At 51.5% G+C, this 20819-nt stretch overlaps 1 protein-coding gene across 1 annotated transcript in view; it reads right to left on the bottom strand.

Moving 5' to 3' along the window:
- CLCN2 (chloride channel, voltage-sensitive 2) overlaps positions 1 to 20819 on the bottom strand; it is a 156572-nt gene that overhangs the window by 40996 nt on the left and 94757 nt on the right. The window contains exons 8-15 of the mRNA XM_015426905.1: positions 19607 to 19732; positions 17724 to 17808; positions 16299 to 16400; positions 11674 to 11758; positions 8891 to 9046; positions 5528 to 5597; positions 1526 to 1636; positions 542 to 755 (exon numbers count right to left, since the gene is read on the bottom strand). Coding sequence (XP_015282391.1) covers positions 542 to 755; positions 1526 to 1636; positions 5528 to 5597; positions 8891 to 9046; positions 11674 to 11758; positions 16299 to 16400; positions 17724 to 17808; positions 19607 to 19732 — 949 coding nt within the window. The remainder of the gene's footprint in view (positions 1 to 541; positions 756 to 1525; positions 1637 to 5527; positions 5598 to 8890; positions 9047 to 11673; positions 11759 to 16298; positions 16401 to 17723; positions 17809 to 19606; positions 19733 to 20819) is intronic.

The following is a 20819-nucleotide window of genomic DNA, read 5'->3' as shown; positions in this document are numbered from 1 at the left end:
CCTTGCAGCTCCACTGCCGAGCCCCATGAGGGGCCCGGCGGTGGACCTGCAAGGCCGGCGGGAGTGCGAGGAAGCCACGCGGAGGCCCTCCCTGGCCCCAGGCAGGCAGGGGTGGGGAGAGGCAGGGAGGAAGCAACTTACCCTCCCTCTTCTCCTGCCTCCTCCTGGCTGAATGAGGGCCGGAAGCGGGGCGGCCGGAAGCAGGGGGCGGGGCTTCGTCATGTGCCCCGCCCCCCGCACCTCACCCGGGGGAACTGCGATCCCCCGCGATCCCCCCCGAAATGACCTCTGACACCGGCCATACCTAGTTACATCAATAGGCTGGATCCCTCCCTACAGCAAGCAAGACTACTGATTTTATACGTCTTAAAGCGTTTTAAACTTTATCGTATTTATTAAAAATGTTGTAACCCACCCTGAGCCCGTTTACGGAATGGTCAGGATGGAGATGCGGAAAATAAATCAATAAATAAAGGAGGAGGAAGGGGACCGCGCGCTCACGCCGACGCGCCAACCCAGGCGCACACCCAAGCGCACTTACTCCTGGTGCCCCCAGCCCAGCTCGGGCAAGTAGGGCAGTTTCTTGATCCGGATGATGCTGTCGTAGAGGGACGGCTGCAGGCTCTGGGCCACGGCGTTGGCCAGGATCACCGCGATCATGACCGGCAGGATGTGGGAGATCTGGCCCGTCAGTTCGAAGACGATGACGGCCGTGGAGACGGTGTGGGTGACAGCTCCGGAAAGCGCGGCCGCCCCTGTCGCAAACGGCGGGGGATGAGCTGGGTCAGAGAAACGCCCTATGGGGTACCCAGAGCCAGAGAGGCCGCTGAGCACCCACACAGGCAGGGCCTATCCACACAGAAGAGCCGATCTGATACCCCCCAATCCTAGCCAGTGGGGTTGCCACCCTCCAGGCGGGGTTAAGCAAACAGAGTATGGTACACAGTATATGGATATTACACTACACAGGGATTGTGACTGTGATAAGTGCGCTAAACTAAATAATACAGTACTGCAAAAATCAGGAAATATATGCTGTTTAAATAAGTTAAAGTGATGTGCTTTTTTTACAAGAGGTTGGCTCCCGGAACATCCCCCCCCCCGGTCCCCCCTGCCAGTGTTTCCGATGGACCCGGCAACCCTAAGCCACCCCCTGGAAACTGGTAACCCTACGCATGGCAGCCCCAGCTCTCGCCCACTTTGCTCAGGGCCTTAACGACCAATCTGCCCCGCTACAGATCCTCTACCGCACGGAGGGGTTCCCTGCCAGAAAAGACGGCGCAGAGAAGTTTCTCTGCAGGTTGAGAGCTTGCAGGTTTTGGCTCACACGAGGTTGTGGCTGCCCTGAATTCTCCTCACGCCTGAGTGGCGCTTGTATCACACGGGCATCGACCAGTGATGCGGGCTGCGGGTTGTCCTTACAAAGCTGCCTGAGCCCGGTCCCCCCTGGCTCCGTGACGCTGGCTGACCGCCCCCTACAAACATCCCAGTGTTTGGAAATGGTACGAGAGAGGCTGCGCCTTACCCACCACTGCGTAGCCCCCTGGCACAATGCGGTAGACGTTGCTGTCGGTGTGGATGCCGTCAGGGAACCAAGCCGCCATGCTCTCGCCCACCAGGCGCCCGAATGCTGCCCCTGTCCGGGGAGAAAGGGTCAGAAGCTCTGGAGCTGGCAGGGCTTGGGGGGAAAGCAGAGACGCCTGGCCATGGCTCCTGAGAGGATCCCTGCCTCAATGTCGCCCCCGCGCACGGGAGCCGAGGCTTGCGGCAGAGAGGGCCGTCTCAGTCTCTCCAGCGGCGGTGCAGAAATCTAAGTTCCCAGGCTCACATTTATCTGTTTTTATGAGCCACCTTTCTCCTTTGCGGAACTCAAGGCGGCTTACGACAGAATATAAGCCGATGATTAAAAAACACAATCAAAACAATGTAAGTAAAACCACAGGAGAGCCAGTTTGTTGTAGTGGTTAAGTGTGTGGACTTTAATCTGGGAGATCCGGGTTTGATTCCCCACTCCTCCACTTGCACCTGCTGATGTGACCTTGGGTCAGTCACAAGCTCTGGCACAGCTGTCCTGGAAAAAGAGCCGTTTGTGTCAGAGTTCTCTCAGCCCCACCCACCTCACAGGGTGTCTGTTGTGGGGAGGGGAAGGGAAAGGAGTTTCTAAACCACTCTGAGACTCCAAGTGAAGGGCGGGGTATAAATCCAATGTCTTCTTCTTCTACAATGATACATCCCATCGAAAATGTCACAATTTATCCTACATTATTGTTTTATCTGTTTAAATACCTCATACATATCCAATCTATAATTTTTCTACCTTATATCAAGCTATAATCTTTGCAAATGGATGGGTTTACAATTCATATTGTCTTCTGTTTTAAGCATTGTCTAAGCATTTTACCATAATCTTCAGTCAAATGTATTTGCGTATATAATTCATAATTTCTTCTCGTTTAAAGTTTCCCCCCAGTACTTTAAGGGCTCAACTCAATTACGCAGACTCAGACATTCCCTAGCCAATCGTAATCAGTCGTGCAGTCGCAGGAATTCCCTAACCAGTCTTATTTATAAAATCTGATCTTCTTTTTCTGATTTCTCCTCTTCAGTAAAGTCTTAATTTTGTGCCTTTCCCCCTTATAAGTACAAAAGCTCTCTTTTAGAAACGACCATCTGTATTCAATTCTTGAAGTGACTGGAGATTCCACAGATTACCCGCCTATATATGTTTGTGTGTTTGTATTTCGTTTGTCCTATTAAAAATAATAAATCTTAGGAAAAGAAAAGAAAAGGTCACAATTTAAAAACTCTGATCGGGACTGCCAATAAATAAAAACGAAATCAGTCAAACTCAGTCCTAAATAAGACTGTCTTCAACTGCCTCCTGAAGAACGACAGTGAGGGAAACAGACGGGGAGGCTGCTCCATAATTGTGGGGCTGCTACCAAAAAGGCCGTTTCTTGCGTGCCCGCCAGACGAACATCTTTGATTGGTGGGACAGTTGGGCCATTGGCACTGAAAGAGTCGGACTGGGCAAGTGAGTTGTTGGGAAGGAGAGCCAGTTTGGTGTCGTGGTTAAGTGTGCGGACTCTAATCTGGGAGAACCGGGTTTGATCCCCCACTCCTCCACTTGCACCTGCTGATGTGACCTTGGGTCAGTCACAAGCTCTGGCAAAGCTGTCCTGGAAAAAGAGCCGTTTGTGTCAGAGTTCTCTCAGCCCCACCCACCTCACAGGATGTCTGTTGTGGGGAGGGGAAGGGAAAGGAGTTTGTAAGCCGCTCTGAGACTCCGAGTGAAGGGCGGGGTATAAATCCAATCTCTTCTTCTTCATCATCTTGGCTCCTGGGTTTTGCAAGGGGGGAAAAATCGGCAAAAATTGCACGCTGTCGAACCCAAGGACGAAAGAAGGGAAGGGATACAAATGGGGGCGGAATGCATGTTGGGTTTAGGTTTTCAGTTACAGCCACAGAAAGAACGTAAGCCTGGCTTCATGTTGCACCAAAAATTACAGGGAAATTTAAAATTTTTTAAAATGTATTTATTATTTTAAAACCATTTTTATGCCGTCTTCCCACCCGTTCAGGGCTTACAACGCTGCGAGCGTAAAAAAAAAACCTGTAATACATTTGTGTGAGTGTGTTAAGGGCTGTCAAGTCGCTTCCGAATTATGGCGACCCTCTGAATCGATGTCCTCCAGAACTAGGGTTGCCTCCAGGTGGGACTTGGGGATCCCCCAGAATTACAGCTCATTTCCAGACTACAGAGATCAGTTCCCCTGAAGGAAAATGGCTGCTTTGGAGGGTGGACCCTGTGGCATTGCACCCCACTGAGGTCTATGCCTTCCCCAGGCTCCATCCCCAAGTCTCCAGGAATTTCCCAACCTGGATCTGGCAACCCTACCTCCCCATCGCCTGCTGTTGGCCTGAGGGGACCTGGCGACCATATTTGTTGTTGTTGTTCTGTAGTGTATTCAAAGCTGCCTTGAATGCATAACATGTTGTGAAACATCTAACTGAACTGTAATGTTAAGCTTCGTCCTGGGCTAGGATCCAAAACCATCCAATAGTATTGCTAGCCCAGGAAGTAACGAGCCAATCACTTCAAGCAAGCTCCCTGAGTGGGAACTAATATGATTGGACCTTATCTCTGCAACCTCATAGGTTGGTATTTGTTCAGTGGGTGTGGCTACATTAGCCGGGAATGTTTAAAAGCAGGACAGCTGCAATGTAAAGGCTGTTCTGGCTATCAGATGTTGATCCGTGTTGGAGTTGTGTTCAAGTTGAATCACTCTCCAACTTCTTTGTTAAGCGAGCGATTGAACATGTTCAGTCGCACAGTCGAGTCCGACTCTCCGCGACCCCATGGACCAGATCACGCCAGGCCTTCCGGCCTTCCGCCGTCCTCTGAAGTTGGCTCAACTTCATGTTCGTTGCATCGATGACACTGTCTAACCATCTCATCCTTTGCCGTCCCCGTCTTCTTTGACCTTCAATCATATCATTAACAGCCTCGCTCAGGTCTTGCAAACTGAAGGCCAGTGTGAGTTAGCGCACAGTTTTTCAGCCTCTGGCTCACATATTTTTGTCTTAGCTCAGGAAGGAGGGCTCCAGAGCAAACTAATTTCTGCAGTAGCCAAATCGCTCGCTCACAACTTTAATGTCAGTACCTCACAAAGTAGAATTTTTGCTCACAAGACTCCACAGCTTAGAGGGAGCATTGCTGAGGGCCATGGCTTCCTTGATGATGATGGAGGATGAGGAGAAGAAAAAGAGGAGGAGGAGAAAATTGGATTTATACCTTGCCCTTCACTCGGAGTCTTAGAGCGGCTTACAATCTCCTTTCCCTTCCCCTCCCCACAACAGACACCCTGTAAGGTAGGCAGGGCTGAGAGAGAGCTCTTTCCAGAACTGCCCTTTCAAGAACAGCTCTGCCAGAACTATGGCTTGCCCAAGGTCATCCAGCAGCTGCATGTGGAGGAGTGGTGAATCAAACCCGGTTCTCCCAGATTAGAGTCCGCGCACTTAACCACTACACCAAACTGGCTCTGGAGTCATTTAAACAATTAAAAACATTTGAGCAATTAAAAATCAATTAAAAATATAAAATAATTCAATTAAAGAAGACCTACACAAACAGCGCTAAAAGGAGGGCCAGTAGCCATTATAGGGGGTATGCCAGACAAAACAAAACAGTCTTCCATCTGCTGGCAAAAGACAGCAGTGGAGGGAGACAGATGAAGCTCCCTGGGGAGGCAGTTCCAAAATTCTGGGGCCACCGCAGAGAAATCCCTTTCAGGGGGCAACTGAAGCATCACCTCTTTGGATGACCAGAGTAAACGGGTAGTTTCGTATGGGAAAAGTCGATCCTTAAGCTATGTTGGTGCCTGGCTGTACAGGGCTGACGTCTGTACTAACCTTTGGGGTGAGTCAGTATCTGCTTGCCAGAAGAGGTTGCGTTGTTCCATGAGGGACAGGAGACAGACTTTTGCACCACCAGAACAGGGGAAGGGAGAGCGGGACTGCTACTCACCAATGACAAAGACGGGCATGAAGGCGCCGCAGGGGACGGGGATGGTGGTCGCCAGGGCCGACATCCAGAACTGGGGGGAGGGCACAGAGAGACAGTCATGAGGAAGAGGCAGGGCTCCTGAGGCCACACCCACACAGTCAAAGGAAGTCAAGGGACCAATTTCTGCTGCAGCATTTGGGGGGGAGGAGGAGAAGAAGATAAAGTACCCACATCAAAGGACAGGTTAGAAAAAGGGCTGCATCAGAATACCTTGTGGAGGGAGGGGGGAGAAAAACTGGGTGAATTTTAGTGGGACTGCCTGATGTGCAGAGGGCAAGAGGAGAAAAGTGGCCTTAAAGGTGGAGTAGAAATAGCAGAGAGCCCGAGGGGGCTCAGACTATTTGGATGGTCTGCATTGGGGCAGGGCCGGCTCGCTCAGTAGGCGAACTAGGCATTCGCCTAGAGCACCAAACTGCCCCCACCAAAAGCCCCACCACCACCATTGCATTTCCACGGCTGGGTGACCCCCACCGCTGCCGCCCGCTGCCTCTTTGGCAGGCTAACTTCTCCCTGCCTGCCCCCTCGGCTTCCCAGTGGAGTGCGAGTGCTTCTCCTCCTCTCCTCCTCGCGGCCAGGGACTGGCAGCTGCAGCAGGAGCAGCAGCAGGGCCAGGGGAGCGATGGCTTGAGAGCGCCCCGCCAGTCAGCCTCTTCTCCGGGCGCCCTGACGAGGGGCGCCAAACTGCAGCCGCCCCCCAACAAAAAAGCCCCCCGCTGGCTCTGGCCGGGTGGCCGCCGCCTCTTTGGCCAGCTAACTTCCCAGGAGGAGGAGGAGCAGCACGGGGGGGGGGGCAGAAGGGGAAATTGGTGGGCGCACGGGGGGGGGGGCGCCAGAAGGGATCCTCGCCTAGGGTGCAAAATAAGCTGGGGCCGGCCCTGCATTGGGGCCAAGATGAACAAACATGAAAGCTGCCTTAGACTGAATCCAACAGTCCACCGAGTTCAGTATTGCCTACTCAGACTGGCAGCGGCTCACCAGAGTTGCAAGCAGAAGTCTTTCAGTATCACCTGCCCTGCTCCTTTTAACTGGAGATGCCGGGGATTGAACCTGGGACCTTCTGCATGCCAAGCGGATGCTCTTCCACTGAGTCACAGCACCATGCCTCTGTATCATCTACTCCAATTGGGAGTGGCTGTCCAGGGTCTCAGGCTGAGGACTTTCACATCACCTGCTGCCTGGTCCTTTTAACTGGAGATGCTGGGGATTGAACCCGGGACCTCCTGCATGCCAAGCAGAGGCTCTTCCACTGAGCCACAGCCCCTCTTTACAGCTCTCCAGGGTCTCAGGCCGAGGTCTTTCCCATCACCTCCTGCCTGGTCCTTTTAACTGGAGATGCCGGGGACTGAACCTGGGACCTTCTGCATGCCAGGCAGAGGCTCTTCCACTGAGCCACAGCCCCTCTTTACAGCTCTCCTGGGTCTCAGGCAGAGGTCTTTCCCATCACCTCCTGCCTGGTCCTTTTAACTGGAGATGCCGGGGACCGAACCTGGGACCTCCTGCATGCCAGGCAGAGGCTCTTCCACTGAGCCACAGCCCCACAGCTCCCCAGGGTCTCAGGCTGAGGTCTTTCTGGTCCTTTTTACTTGTAGATACCGTTCCGTGTGCCTTGGTGTTTAGTCATGCTGGCCACATGACCACGGAAACGTCTTCGGACAGCGCTGGCTCTTTGGCTTTGAAACAGAGATGAGCACCGCAACCCTAGAGTCGGATTCGACTGGCTTTCGAGCAAGGGAACCTTTACCTTTACCTTACCGAGGATTGAACCCGGGACCTTCTGCAGGCCAAGCAGATGCTCTTCCACTGAGCCACGGCCCCTCTCCTGATTACTGTCTATTCAAATTGGCAGTGGCTGTCCAGAGACTCAGGCAGAGGTCTTCCACATCGCCTACTGCCTTGTCTTTTTACTTGTAGATACCGGGGATTGAACCTGGGACCTTCTGCATGCGAAGCAAAGGCTCCTCCACTGAGCCACGGCCCCTCACAACTTCCAGGCTTCTTATTGTGTGCATGTGTGTTTATGAGAGAGGCAGATCTAGTTGCCATTGAGGTGGTAGACCACTGCTCGGGCAGTGCCAGTAGGCACATGTGGGTGAATGCTTCTAGACCAAATAAATAAATAAATAACCCGACAACCCCGCATCTAGAAACCTAGCACATCGGACCTAAATTCCTCCTCCCGGGCTACAGACGTTTCTCTGGTGTGCTAGACTTCCAGGGGCAGTGAGTGTGTCCAGACATGCAGTTCTCCCCAGATGGAAGTCTGCAACAGTACGATCGTGGGGAACTCTGTGGCAGGTAATTTATCAGTGATGATGGAGGGGCTCAAAGCCCCCTGGCTATACTTCAGCCCTCCGCCCACCACACTGTGGATTCGGCTGGAGAAGAATTCCCTTGCATTGGCTAGCCTGCCCAGTGGCTCGATATCTGGCAACTCTGTATAACCGTGCATGTTCTCATTCTGTCCAGTAGTGGCTCTGGGACCATCATGAGAACAGAAGAAGAACTCTGCTGAATCAGACCAGTGGTCCCTCTAGTCCAGCATCTTGTCTCACACAGAGGCTGACCAGTTCCTCTGGAGGGCCAACAACAGGGCAGAGAGGTCGAGGCCTTCATAAGAACATCAGAAGAGCCCTGCTGGATCAGACCAATAGTCCATCTAGTCCAGCCTCCTGTCTCACTCACACAGTGGCCAGCCAGTTCCTCTGGAGGGCCAACAACTGGGCAGAGAGGCCGAGGCCTTCATAAGAACACAAGAAGAGCCTTGCTGGATCAGACCAGTGGTCCATCTAGTCCAGCATCCTGTCTCACACAGTGGCCAACCAGTTCCTCTGGAGGGCCAACAACAGGGCAGAGAGGCCGAGGCCTTCATAAGAACCTCAGAAGAGCCCTGCTGGATCAGACCAGTGGCCCCTCTAGTCCAGCCTCCTGTCTCACACAGTGGCCAACCAGTTCATCTGGAGGGCCAACAACAGGGCCTAGAGGCCAGGGACTTCCCCTGATATTGTCTCCTGGCTCTGGGATTCAGAGGCTGAGTGCCTGTGAACACGGAGGTTCCTTTTAGTCACGGATACTCCCGGTCCTCCATGAAATCTGTCTGATCCCCTTTTAAAGCTGTCTGTATCTGTGGCCATCCCGACATCCTCTAGCAGGAGATTCCACATTTTAATCACTTGCTGTGTAAAGCAGTATTCCCCTTTGTCTGTCCTGAACATACTGCCCGTCGGCTTCAGGACTACCAAGCGGAGGAAGCGCTGCTGTTCCCAGGGACGATGGGCAACACCAGCCTCCAGGAGCCCAGGACCATTCAGGGAGGCCCTCACCCACCTTCATGACGATGAAGACGACCAGGGTGACAAACACGTTGGCGTGCGGGTGCTTCCAGGCCTCGGAGACGCCGACGTATTCGAATTCTTCGGCCAGGCCCTGCTTGGCCCAGGTGCGGTTGTCGAATAAGGTCACCAGGGTCTCCTTCTGGGTGAGCTGGCGGGGAAAGAGCAGCATATCAGAGGCGGAAGCGTCGGCCCAAAGCCGACCTCTGGGTGGGTCAACAGCACACAACGGGAGTCCCACCGGGCACTGGATCCAGATCCATCTGATCCAGTGTTCTGCTTCCGACAGCAGGTGGCCAGAGGCCTCCAGGAAGCATGCAGGCAGGCCGTCAAAGCAAAACCATCCCCCTGTTCTTTGTCCCAGCATTAGAGGTATACTGCCCCTGTGCATGGAGGCTCCACTACGCCGTTCAGTAGTCACTACTGAGTAGTGGGAATAAAGTGTCGGGCTTTGTTAAGCTTGAATGGAACCAGGGATCGGGGGGTGGGGATACACTCAGTGTCTAGCCACAGAAACTACTGTGCAGAAAGTTCAGGTGAGACAGAGAAGAAGAGGAGGAGGAGGAGGATTTATACCCCGCCCTTCACTCGGAGTCTCAGAGCGGCTTACGGCCTCCTTTCCCTTCCTCTCCGCAGAACAGACACCCTGTGAGGTAGGCGGGGCTGAGAGAGCTCTGACAGAAACTGCTCCTGAGAGAACAGCTCTGAGAGAACTGTGACCGACCCAAGGTCACTCAGCTGGCTGCATGTGCAGGGAATCAAACAGGCTCTCCAGATTAGAGCCCACCGCTCTTAACCGCCACACCAAACTGGCTCTCGGCATTTGATCACCACCCTGGAGCTCACCGCTGAGTCAGGATTTGCATTCTGATCCCCCTTCCACAAATTGTGACAGTCCGACACTATAACCACTGGGCGATACTATTCAGAGTGGGGCAGGAAAATCTCCGTGGTGGCTGCGGGCATGTCCCAGAATCCCTTGCAGTCGTGCTGGGAATTCAATCCATGCAGGGAGCAGAGCATGCGAGAAAGAAGACATATTTCCCATCCACCCATTACTGCAGGTACCTAGGGGTGCCAGACCACAGACTGTAACCCTTGGGAGCATTTGGGGTGAACACCGGAAGTGACATTATGATGTCAAGGGGTACTCTGCAGAATCTGCCATAGAGTTTTTGTGAATCCTAGAATGCCCCCCATACCTATGACATCACTTCCGGTTTTCACCAGAAGTGACATCAGTGGGCCGGTGCAATGCCAGACTGTGCCCCCCATCTCCCTCCCATCTGAGTTCTAGGTGCCAGTGGGCAATAACTGGGCTTGGCAACCCTACAGGAACCTCCTGAACCGTGCCAACCTTGACGTCTGCCAAGTACGTCGTGATGGGATTCCAAAAACAACATCCGTGACAAAAAATAACAAAGAGTCAATAAATTGCAAAAACGTTTACTGTGGTAATTCTGTAGAAAATGTTCTTCTAGTATCGCTCACACGCTTAACGAATGCTGCGCAATGGAAACCATTCGTTTCACAACATTTGCTTCATCTGAGCGTGTAGGAATCCCAGCAGGGCCGGCCCTAGCTTATTTTGCACCCTAGGCAGGATCCCTTCTGGTGCCCCCCTGGTGCGCCGCCCCCCTCCCCCCATGTGCCACCTGCCGTGCGCTGCCTCCCCCACAATGCCACTAGCTCAGAATTGCCACCACCTCGGGCTTGGGCGGCCTCCTCCAGTGCCGGTCAGCAAGCACCCGGTCGGGGAGAGGGCTTTTGGCGGGGGGGGAGGGTGAGCGCAGCACAGCCTGATGTCTGGGATGGCCGCGAACGGACTCTAACTCTGGGTTTGTGCCCTTTTCAGACGCCTGCTCTTCCCGGCCCTCGTCACTCTCCTCATAGCGACGCTGACCTTCCCGCCGGGCTTTGGGCAGTTCATGGCTGGCCAGGTAAATTGCCCAGACGTTGCCTGCCCCTCTGAGCTGGGTCTGCCATCACGACATACTTGAAGCCAAAGATGGGAGCTCACGGGAGGAAGTGGGATTCCAAAAAGCGACATCCGGGACAAAAAATAACGAAGAGTCAACGAAGACAAGTTGCAAAGACGTTTACTGTAGTAATTCTGTAGAAACCCTTGTGAAGACCTTGGGTTCTGTTATTAGAGAGTCAACAGGGAATAAGAACATAAGAGACGCTAAGGCTGGATCAGGCCAAAGGCCCATCCAGTCCAACACGGGGGCTGATTTCGCACTAGAGCTGCCTCGTGGTCGCGTCGCCGTTTGCCCCAACACTACTGGTCAATTTCACACCCGAAGCCGCGGGGCTGCATTTGACCTGCGGCTTCGCCCGATTCGGGCAAACGGGATCATGAAACTGCGGGGGAAATCGGGCAAAGCCGCGAGTCAAAATGCAGCCCCGCAGCTTCGGGTGTGAAATTGACCAATAGTGTCGGGGCAAATGGCGGCGCGACCACGAGGCAGCTCTAGTGCGAAATCAGCCCCCGTGTTGGACTGGATGGGCCTTTGGCCTGATCCAGCATTAGCGTCTCTTATGTTCTTATTCCCTGTTGACTCTCTAATAACAGAACCCAAGGTCTTCACAAGGGTTTCTACAGAATTACTACAGTAAACGTCTTTGCAACTTGTCTTCGTTGACTCTTCGTTATTTTTTGTCCCGGATGTCGCTTTTTGGAATCCCACTTCCTCCCGTGAGCTCCCATCTTTGGCTTCAAGTATGTCGTGATGGCAGACCCAGCTCAGAGGGGCAGGCAACGTCTGGGCAATTTACCTGGCCAGCCATGAACTGCCCAAAGCCCGGCGGGAAGGTCAGCGTCGCTATGAGGAGAGTGACGAGGGCCGGGAAGAGCAGGCGTCTGAAAAGGGCACAAACCCAGAGTTAGAGTCCGTTCGCGGCCATCCCAGACATCAGGCTGTGCTGCGCTCACCCCATCCTTCAACGCACTCGCTACCATTTGCCTTCAGAAAAGACTCTGAGCCGTTCCATGTTTATTTTAATTTCCTGCCTTTGTGCCCCCCCGCCTCCCCCCCCAAACGGCTTCCATCTTTCTCCTCTCCTCCATTTTATCCTCACCACAACCCTGTGAGGTAGGTTAGGTTGAAGAAGAAGAGGAGATTGGGTATATGCAAGCTTTGATTAAGAAGAAGAAGAGATTGGATTTATACCCCGCCCTTCACTACCCAAGGGAGTCTCAGAGCGGCTTACAAAATCCTTTCCCTTCCCCTCCCCACAACAGACACCCTGTGAGGTAGATACTTGGTGATACAGTGGAGAGTAAGTATATCAATAATGTCTTTCACTGAAATCGGGAGGACTCTCGTTAATACCGGGAAAGATAGACTCTCAGTTTATTTCTGCTTGAAAGTTTTAATAGAAGTTTCCAAAAGTGCTTCAAGCGAGTCCCATAAAATAGTCATTTAGAGCAGACAGACTTACACTGTCTTTGTGCCCCCCCGCCTCCCCCCCCAAACGGCTTCCATCTTTCTCCTCTCCTCCATTTTATCCTCACCACAACCCTGCGAGGTAGGTTAGGTTGAAGAAGAAGAGGAGATTGGGTTTATACCCCGCCCTTCACTACCCAAAGGAGTCTCAGAGAGGCTTACAAACGCCTTTCCCTTCCCCTCCCCACAACAGACACCATGTGAGGTAAAAGAAGAAGAAGAGATTGGGTTTATACCCCGCCCTTCACTATCCAAAGGAGTCTCAGAGAGGCTTACAAACGCCTTTCCCGTCTCCCCCCCCCCACAACAGACACCCTGTGAGCAATGCTCCCGCTAAGCTGTGGAGTCTTGTGAGCAAAAATTCTACTTTGTGAGCTGCTGGCATTAAAGTTGTGAGCGAGCAATCCGGCTATTGCATAAATTCATTTGCTCTGGAGCCATCCTTCCTGAGCTGAGACAAAAATGTGTGAGCCGGAGGCTAAAAAAAAAGTGAGCTAGCTCAAGGGGTCATTTCCTGCAGGAGCGCACAGGAGCGGAGCTCCAGCAGTAAAGAGCCCAGGGGGCGCATATGCAACAAGCCCCACCAGGCAGGAGGTGATGTGAAAGACTTCTGCCTGAGACCCTGGAGAGCTGTAAAGAGGGGCTGTGGCTCAGTGGCAGAGTGTCTGCTTGGCATGCAGGAGGTCCCAGGTTCAGTCCCCGGCATCCCCAGTTAAAAAAGGAACAGGCAGGAGGCGATGAGAAAGACCTCTGTCTGACACCTTGGAGAGCAGCTGCCAGTCTGAGTAGGCAATGCTCAGGAGAGAGGCTGTGGCTCAGAGGAACAGCATCTGCTTGGCATGCAGGAGGTCCCAGGTTCAATCTCCAGCATCTCCAGTTAAAAAGGACCAGGCAGTAGGTGATGTGGAAGACCTCTGCTTGAGACTCCGGAGAGCTGCTGTCAGTCTGAGTAGGTAATACTCAAGGAGCAGGGCTGTGGCTCAGTGGAAGAGCATCTTGCTTGGCATGCAGGAGGTCCCAGGTTCAATCCCCGGCATCTCCAGTTCAAAGGACCAGGCGGGAGGTGATGAGAAAAGTCCTCAGCCTGAGACCCAGGAGAGCTGCTGCCAGCCTGGGTAGACGATACCTGACTTTGATGGGCTGGTCTGATTCAGCAGAAGGCAGCTTCCTGTGTTCATGTGATCCTGAGAACCACAGCAGGCCCTTCCTTCGGGTGGAGACGCCGAAGCGGAGAAGAGAGGCTGAACTCTCAGAAGCCACAATGGGTGCTGGGAAGGATTTCTTAGGCTACAACAAAGCAGGGCCCGACAGAGGGCTCTTTTTGTAGCAGGAACTCCTTTGCATATTAGGCCACACACCCCTAATATAGCCAATCCTCCAAGAGCTTACAGAGCTCTTCTTACAGGAGCTACTGTAAGCTCTTGGAGGATTGGCTACATTAGGGGTGTGTCGCTTAATATGCAAATGAGTACCTGCTACAAAAAGAGCCCTCCTCTTTTCCTCTTCTGCGGATACGCAGAAGCAGAATAAACGATATGCAGGCTCATAATTCATCCCCCTTTCAAAGTTAAGTCTTTTCAAAGGGCGGAAGTTGGATTTTTCCAAAGCGGCCCTGGACACCAGCCACCTGCTTAGAGCTACACGAGCCTCTTTGCACGTCTGAAAGAGATAGGGATCTCTTTTCAATTTTAATGACTTCGATAAGAGTCAAACATCTCCGTTTTAATCGGTTCATCTGGTTTAATTCCGTTCCAGAATGTAGTGAGAGGAGATGGGCACCGGCTTTCCTCCTTTTTGGCTGAAAGAGGATCCTTTGAGCCGATGCTGTAGTGGGAAATTGCTTGTCTTGTTGCATGTAGAATTGGGTTCTATTATGGAGGGTCAGCTTATCTCACGGTTCATCTGAATATATTAGACCGTAAGGTATTTATTTTAAAAATAAGGGAGATACGGATGACTGGAGCCGGCAGGAGGCCAATGCAAAGAGGAGGCAGCACAGGCCCATAGCTGTGGTGGGTCTTTTGGGGGCTCCGCCCCCCCTTTTAAAGGCACAGCCCCACAAGAATTTGCACAGCCCCACAAGAATTTATCCTTTAAATGCTTTTTAAAGTCATTTTAAAACATTTTTTAAAGGCATGCACTCCTTTAAGCAGAGTGGGGTGCTACAATTGACTAATTCCTGCACTGAGCAAGGGGGTTGGAGTAGGTGACCTCTAGGAACCCCCCTTCTAACTCTGTGTCAAGAAACTGGTCTCCTTTAAGAGAGTTTTTCTGACTAAGCGTTACCTTTCTTGACTATGGAAGTTATCACCCCTACCTGCTGGCTTGTTATCAGAATTGTTGCCTAGGCTGGCGGAAGAGATTAACTTGCAGCAGCTGAGAACTGTCATCTAAAGTGGATGATAGCTTGCAGTTTAGAGATCTATCCTGGTAACAGCTTTCTATTGGCTAAAGGGTGATCGCTCGAATAAGAACACCTATGTAGAATAGAAAACTTGAGAAGACTCAGAGAAGAGTAGCTGAGTCATAGCCCTCAAGAATTCTGGCTGTTCAGCCACAAGCAGTGTCCCCTCTAAGCTGAGTTAGTGTGAGCTAGCTCACAGTTTTTTAGCCTCCAGCTCACAGGTTTTTTTAGCTTTTGGCTCACACATTTTTGTCTTAGCTCAGGAAGGAGGGCTCCAGAGAAAACTAATTTCTGCAGTAGCCAAATTATTTGCTCACAACTTTAATGCCGGTAGCTCACAAAGTAGAATTTTTGCTCACAAGACTCCACAGCTTAGAGAGAGCATTGTCCACAAGCCACAAAGTCCTGGCTACGGGCCCGAGACAGTGGCCACAACTCCCCGAACGCCACATCAAAGAAGTCTTTTCCTCTCTGCAGCACCGCCTTTGCCTTCTTTATCATGTTTGAGAGCCAAACGGTGGCTCCCCAGTCCATCTTGGTACGCCTGACTGCAGAATTCCACAACCTTTTTGAGCCTGTGGGCACCTTTGGAATTTTGGCGCAGGGTGGTGGGCGCAACCGCAAAATGGCTGCCACATGAAGCAGAGCCACACACAACCAGAGGAAGTCCAAGGGCAGGGGAAAAGAGGGGTAATTTAAAAAAATACACTGGGAAAGAGGAGTGAGACAGAGAATAACACCAGGGCTATTTTGGGGCAGGAACGCACAGGAATGGAGTTCCGGCTGGCTCCCAAGTTGGCCACGCCCAGCAGGAACTCATTAGCATAATAGGCCACACCCAACAGCAGGAACTCATTAGGATTGGCTACATTAGGGGTGTGTGGCCTAACATGCAAAGGAGTTCCTGCTACAAAAAAGCCCTGGGTTTTGACAACAAACAAGGTAAACAGAATAACAAGCAAAAGGTGGGTGTGGCTGGATAACCACACTTCTGGTAACATGGGGTGTGGCCTAATATGCTAATGAGTTACTGCTGGGCTTTTTCTACAAAAAGAGCCCTGAATAACACCAGCATCTGACAGCAATGCTGATTCTGTGAACTCAGGCAGATCCTGAGAGGGAGGGCGGGAAGGGTTGCCTCAGTGCTTAGTTCTCGTGTTGGCCCTTTCTTATACGCCCAGGGAAATGCTGATTGCCACTTTGGGGCCAGGAAGCCATTGTTCTTCAGGCCAGTTTGGCTGGAGATCCTGGAGGTTTTTTGGTCATCTTCTGGGCATGGAACTGGGGTCACTGGGGGTGTGGAGGGGGAGGCACTTGTGAATTTCCTGCATTGTGCAGGGGGTTGGACTAGATGACCCTGGAGGTCCCCTTCCAGCTCTATGATTCTCACACTGTCGTGGCAGCTGCCACTGAAGCAACATTATCTTAATCTGCACAGTCAATCGACTCCCCAACAGCCAATCAGAAGTGAACCCACCCACTCTCTAAAAACACTTGGCAGGCGCCAGGTAAGGTATCAGTGGGCGTCTTGTTGGGGACCCTTGCCTTACTTTTTCATCAAGAAGCGGTTGATGGTCTTTTGCTTGCGCATGAACTGGACAATCTTGCGGTTGAAGTAGACGAAGAGTGCCCCGCCGAAGCCACTGGCAATCCTGAGTTGGGAGAAGGGCATAAACCAAAGGGGAGAAATGTACAATTTCTGGAAAGGAGGAAGCCATGGGAAATAACATCTTTCCCCCCCCCCAAAAAAAATATACAGAATGTTTTTGGGGTAACTGAGACATATGCTGTAGTCACCTTCCTACCAAAGCTAAACTTCTTCTACCGACTTCACATAAAATGCATCATTTACGACTCAGCATATAAAATTGTACCAATTGTCTTATTTTTGGGATTCAGAACCATGACTATCATTATTTTCCATAAGAAACATAGCAAGGCTGTGGTCACACAAGCGACATCATCCGCTTTCAGTCCACTTTCCAACTGGATTTTCCCAGTTCACACAGTAAAATCCAGTTGGAAAGTGCACTGAAAGTGAATTGAAAGTGGATTATTTAGTGTGTGTGACCACAAGCAATGTGTACCAAATACTTGAGAAAAAGTCAGAATAAACAAAATTTAAAAATCCTGAAAATACTGTATGTCTAAGAGGGTTTTTCTTTCCACTGTTCCCCAAGTGTCCCCTGATTTTTCCATCGGCAAAACTGAAAAAATCCTCAGACTTCTTCATGCTGTACATTTTGAATGTGCAAAATGCTTTTCACAACAAGGTTTTTCTCGATGAAAAGGAAGAAGAAGAGGAAGAAGAGGAGGAGGAGGAGACTGGATTTATACCCTGCCCTTCACTACCTGAAGGAGTCTCAGAGCGGCTTACAAACGCCTTTCCCTTCCCCCTCCCCACAACAGACACCCTGTGAAGTAGGTGGGGCTGAGAGAGCTCTGAGAGAAATGACTCTTTTTCAAGAACAGCTCTTATCAGAACTACGGCTTTCCCAAGGTCATCCAGCAGGTGCAAGTGGAGGAGTGGGGAGTCGTTTTTCTCTTCTACCCCACATTTCCCATTTTTTTGATTTAAACAACTGATGGGGCCCTCAGACATTTTCACACTATATATTTCGAGTGTGAAAAATCTTGCCTTAACCAAAATTCTTGTATTTTTGATGTATGTTGAAAAATCTTCCAATAAAAATTTAAATTAAAAAAAAAAATCTTGCCTTAAGATGTGCTTTAGTCATTCTAAAGGAGAAAATATTTCACAGGAGGTGTTTTTTCCCCCAGAGCTCTCCCAAATTTGAAAAAAAACAATTGCCGGGAAGAACACCCCCCCCAGCAAAAATGGCCTCGTTCCAAAGTTTTGATTCCCCCCACCCCCCCCCCCCCGGCCTTCTCCTCTCTAGTCAGCCGAAGAAAGCTCTTGTAGGAAGATCTCCCTGTCCAGCATTGAGAAAGGTCCACGGAGCTCTGAGACTCACCCAATCACTGCGAAGGCCGGCAACTCCTGAAGGTCGAAAGGGAAATCCAGTCGGAAGCGGGTTTTGAAAAGAGCCGTGATGGTCTCTGAAGGGGACAATCACAGAGGGAATGAATGAATGAATGAATGGCTTGTTGACAAGAACCCCAGAGAACATCTTAATTCATAAACATGAAACTTAGGAACTATTAACATAAGAACATAAGAACATAAGAGACGCCAATGCTGGATCAGGCCAAAGGCCCATCCAGCCCAACACTCTGTATCACACAGTGGCCAGAAATACCAGTGCCATCAGGAGGTCTACCAGTGGGGCCATTGTGTGAATCTGAGCACACTATTGTGTGAATTTGAGCATGCTCCTCCCAGTGACTCTCATCACACCCCCAGTGTGGTTGTGGCATCGTCTGTCTAGGGTCCATTATAAGATTCTGGAGCTGCCCTTCTCGAACTTAGGTATTTGGTAGAGTTCTGGAACTGGGTTTCGCCTCCTGCAAATTCTGCAAAATGTCTACTTAACGATCGCATTCCTGGCCTGTAAGCATTTCCCATGTCTGCAGGATTGGTGCGCAAGAACACAATCTCGTGCGTGTTGCAAAAGTCAATCGAATCTCTGCTTTTGATTAAAAAAAAACAACCCAGAATAAGTTTGTAGCCCTTGAGGCAGCCGAGAAAAAACTTGAAAATATGGGTACAGGAAATGGCAACGCCTCCAGTGCTGTGGCTCCCTGACCACAGAGCCCTTTCTATCCAAATCCCTCTTTCGGAGAACAAAACAAAAAGAAATTATTTGAAAACCTACGCGCTGATATTTTTTAGAAAACATCTCTCCACTTATAAACCTATTAAGTTCTTTTGGGGAAAGCCCAAATGGAACTACGAAATCACTTGAAAGAGAAACCAGGGTCTTCTCTGTGGTGGCGGCCCCAATATCATGGAACTTGAAAGTCAAACCAGGGTCTTTGTAGTGGTGGCCCCAACCTTATGGAACTCAAACGTTAAAGCGGGGTCTTCTCTGTGGTGATGGCCCCAATATTATAGAATTCCCTTCCCAACGAGATTCACTAGAAACCAACACTGCAGACTCCTTACAATGCACTCAAATTGATTCCCTTTCAAAGAGAAATTCATGCATCTGTTAAAACTGAACTTAAAGCATGACAGATCCCAGCCTGACACTCCCAAGGATGACACCAGGCTGCGTCTTAATGACTTAGAACTCCCTTAGTTCAGGATTCCAGAGACTGGGGAACAGCTGGTCACAAGAATGCTCTGCGGGTGGTCTTTTGCCACCTAACCTCCTGGAAGCCACTTACACCTTGTGGTCTGATACTGTGCTGAGGTTGCCAACCTCCAGGTGAGACCTGGAGACCTCTGGGTAATGTGACAGCAAAGATCGGTTCCTCTGGAGAATAGGGTTGCCAAGTCCTTACCTGTCCCGGAGCGGGGGAGTCCAGGCTCGCTCCGGGAGTCTTCGCGTGCGCACGCTGCAGGCACGTCACAGGGAAGTGACGTAAGCACGTCGGGGACGTTGGGGGCGGGGCCACAATCATCCGAGGGAAGACCATAGAGTTTTCCCTTGGATGATTGTAGCCCCGCCCCCAACGTAGTCTGTGCACTACACCAAACTGGAGGAAAAGGATGCTTTGGAGGGGGGGTGGGACTCTGTGGCACTATGCCTCGCTGAGGCCCCTCCCCTCCCCAACCCCACCTTCCCCAGGCTCCACCCCCAAATCTCCTGGAATTTCTCAGCCGAGAGTTGGTAACCCTGCACTGGGCTCACTGCTCCACCGGCTGAGCCATCCTGGTTGGAGGACAGCCCTGGAGAAAACGCTACGTTTTGCGGGATGGGCAGGGAGGAAACGGGGGTGGTGGTGGTGGTACCTTCGTCCTTGTTCCACACGGCCAGCACCCGGAAGATGAAAGCGCTGAAGGTCGCCGCGAAGAAGCCGCGCCAGTAGTTGCGGACGGCAAAGAAGGTCGAGGTGACTTCGATGCTGAAGAGGACACCTGGGGGGTGGTGGGGTGACACAAAAGAGGGAAGCATGAGGCAGCCGCTGGAGGAGTTCTCGTCCCCCCCCCCTCTCTGCCTTCTTCTAGGTCAGGCCCTTAGTCTACCAAGGGCAGCACCAGGGCTATCTTTGGGCAGGAACGCACAGGAACGGATTTCCGGCTGGCTCCCAAGTTGGCCACGCCCAGCAAGAACTCATTAGCATAATAGGCCACACCCAACCGCAGAAACTCATTTGGATTGGCTACATTAGGGGTGTGTGGCCTAACATGCAAAGGAGTTCCTGCTACAAAAAAAGGCCCTGGGTTTTGACAACAAACAAGGTAAACAGAATAAGAAGCAAAAGGTAGGTGTGGTTGGATGACCACTCTTCTGGTAACATACGGGGTGTGGCCTAATATGCTAATGAGCTATGCTGTCAGGGGTGTGGTCTAATATGCTAATAGGTTTCTGCTGTTGGGTGTGGCCTATTATGCTAATGAGCTCCTGCTGGGCTTTTTCTACCAAAAAAGCCCTGCACACACACACGCACACAACGTTTTCTTTGAGAAAGTGAGCAAGTCCTGAAGCAGTCAGGGAAGAGACACACGTCACAGGGGCAAGACAGAGAAGACGTGGCGGAAGACCCTGCCGGGCACCGTGGTCAACACACAAAGACAGTTAAGACGGGTCACCAACCTAGGAGAGCCGAAGCGGCGATAAGAGTCAGGCTGTGCAGAAGGCCTGCCTGGGCGGAGTGTGTAGCAGGGGGGAAAGGAGGAGATGACATTATGGCGGTCAGTGAGACAGAAGGTCCCCCCAAATCCCTCCCATGCCCCATAGGGCTCCAAACCAATGCTCCCTTCTAAGCTGTGGAGTCTTGTGAGCAGAAATCCTACTTTGTGAGCTGCTGGCATTAAAGTTGGGAGCGAGCGATTTGGCCACTGCACAAATTAGTTTACTACTGCACATATCTACTAAGTTACTGCTGCTCTGGAGCCATCCTTCCTGAGCTAAGACAAAAATGTGTGAGCGGGAGGCTTAAAAAACTGTGAGCTAGCTCACACAAAGCTTAGAGGGAACGCAGCTCCCAACCAGGTCACCCTT

This window comes from Gekko japonicus, unplaced genomic scaffold, assembly GCF_001447785.1.
Source record: "Gekko japonicus isolate JY-2015 unplaced genomic scaffold, Gekko_japonicus_V1.1 scaffold238, whole genome shotgun sequence".
NCBI lineage: Eukaryota > Metazoa > Chordata > Lepidosauria > Squamata > Gekkonidae > Gekko > Gekko japonicus.
This window is presented reverse-complemented; position numbering and strand designations above follow the sequence as displayed.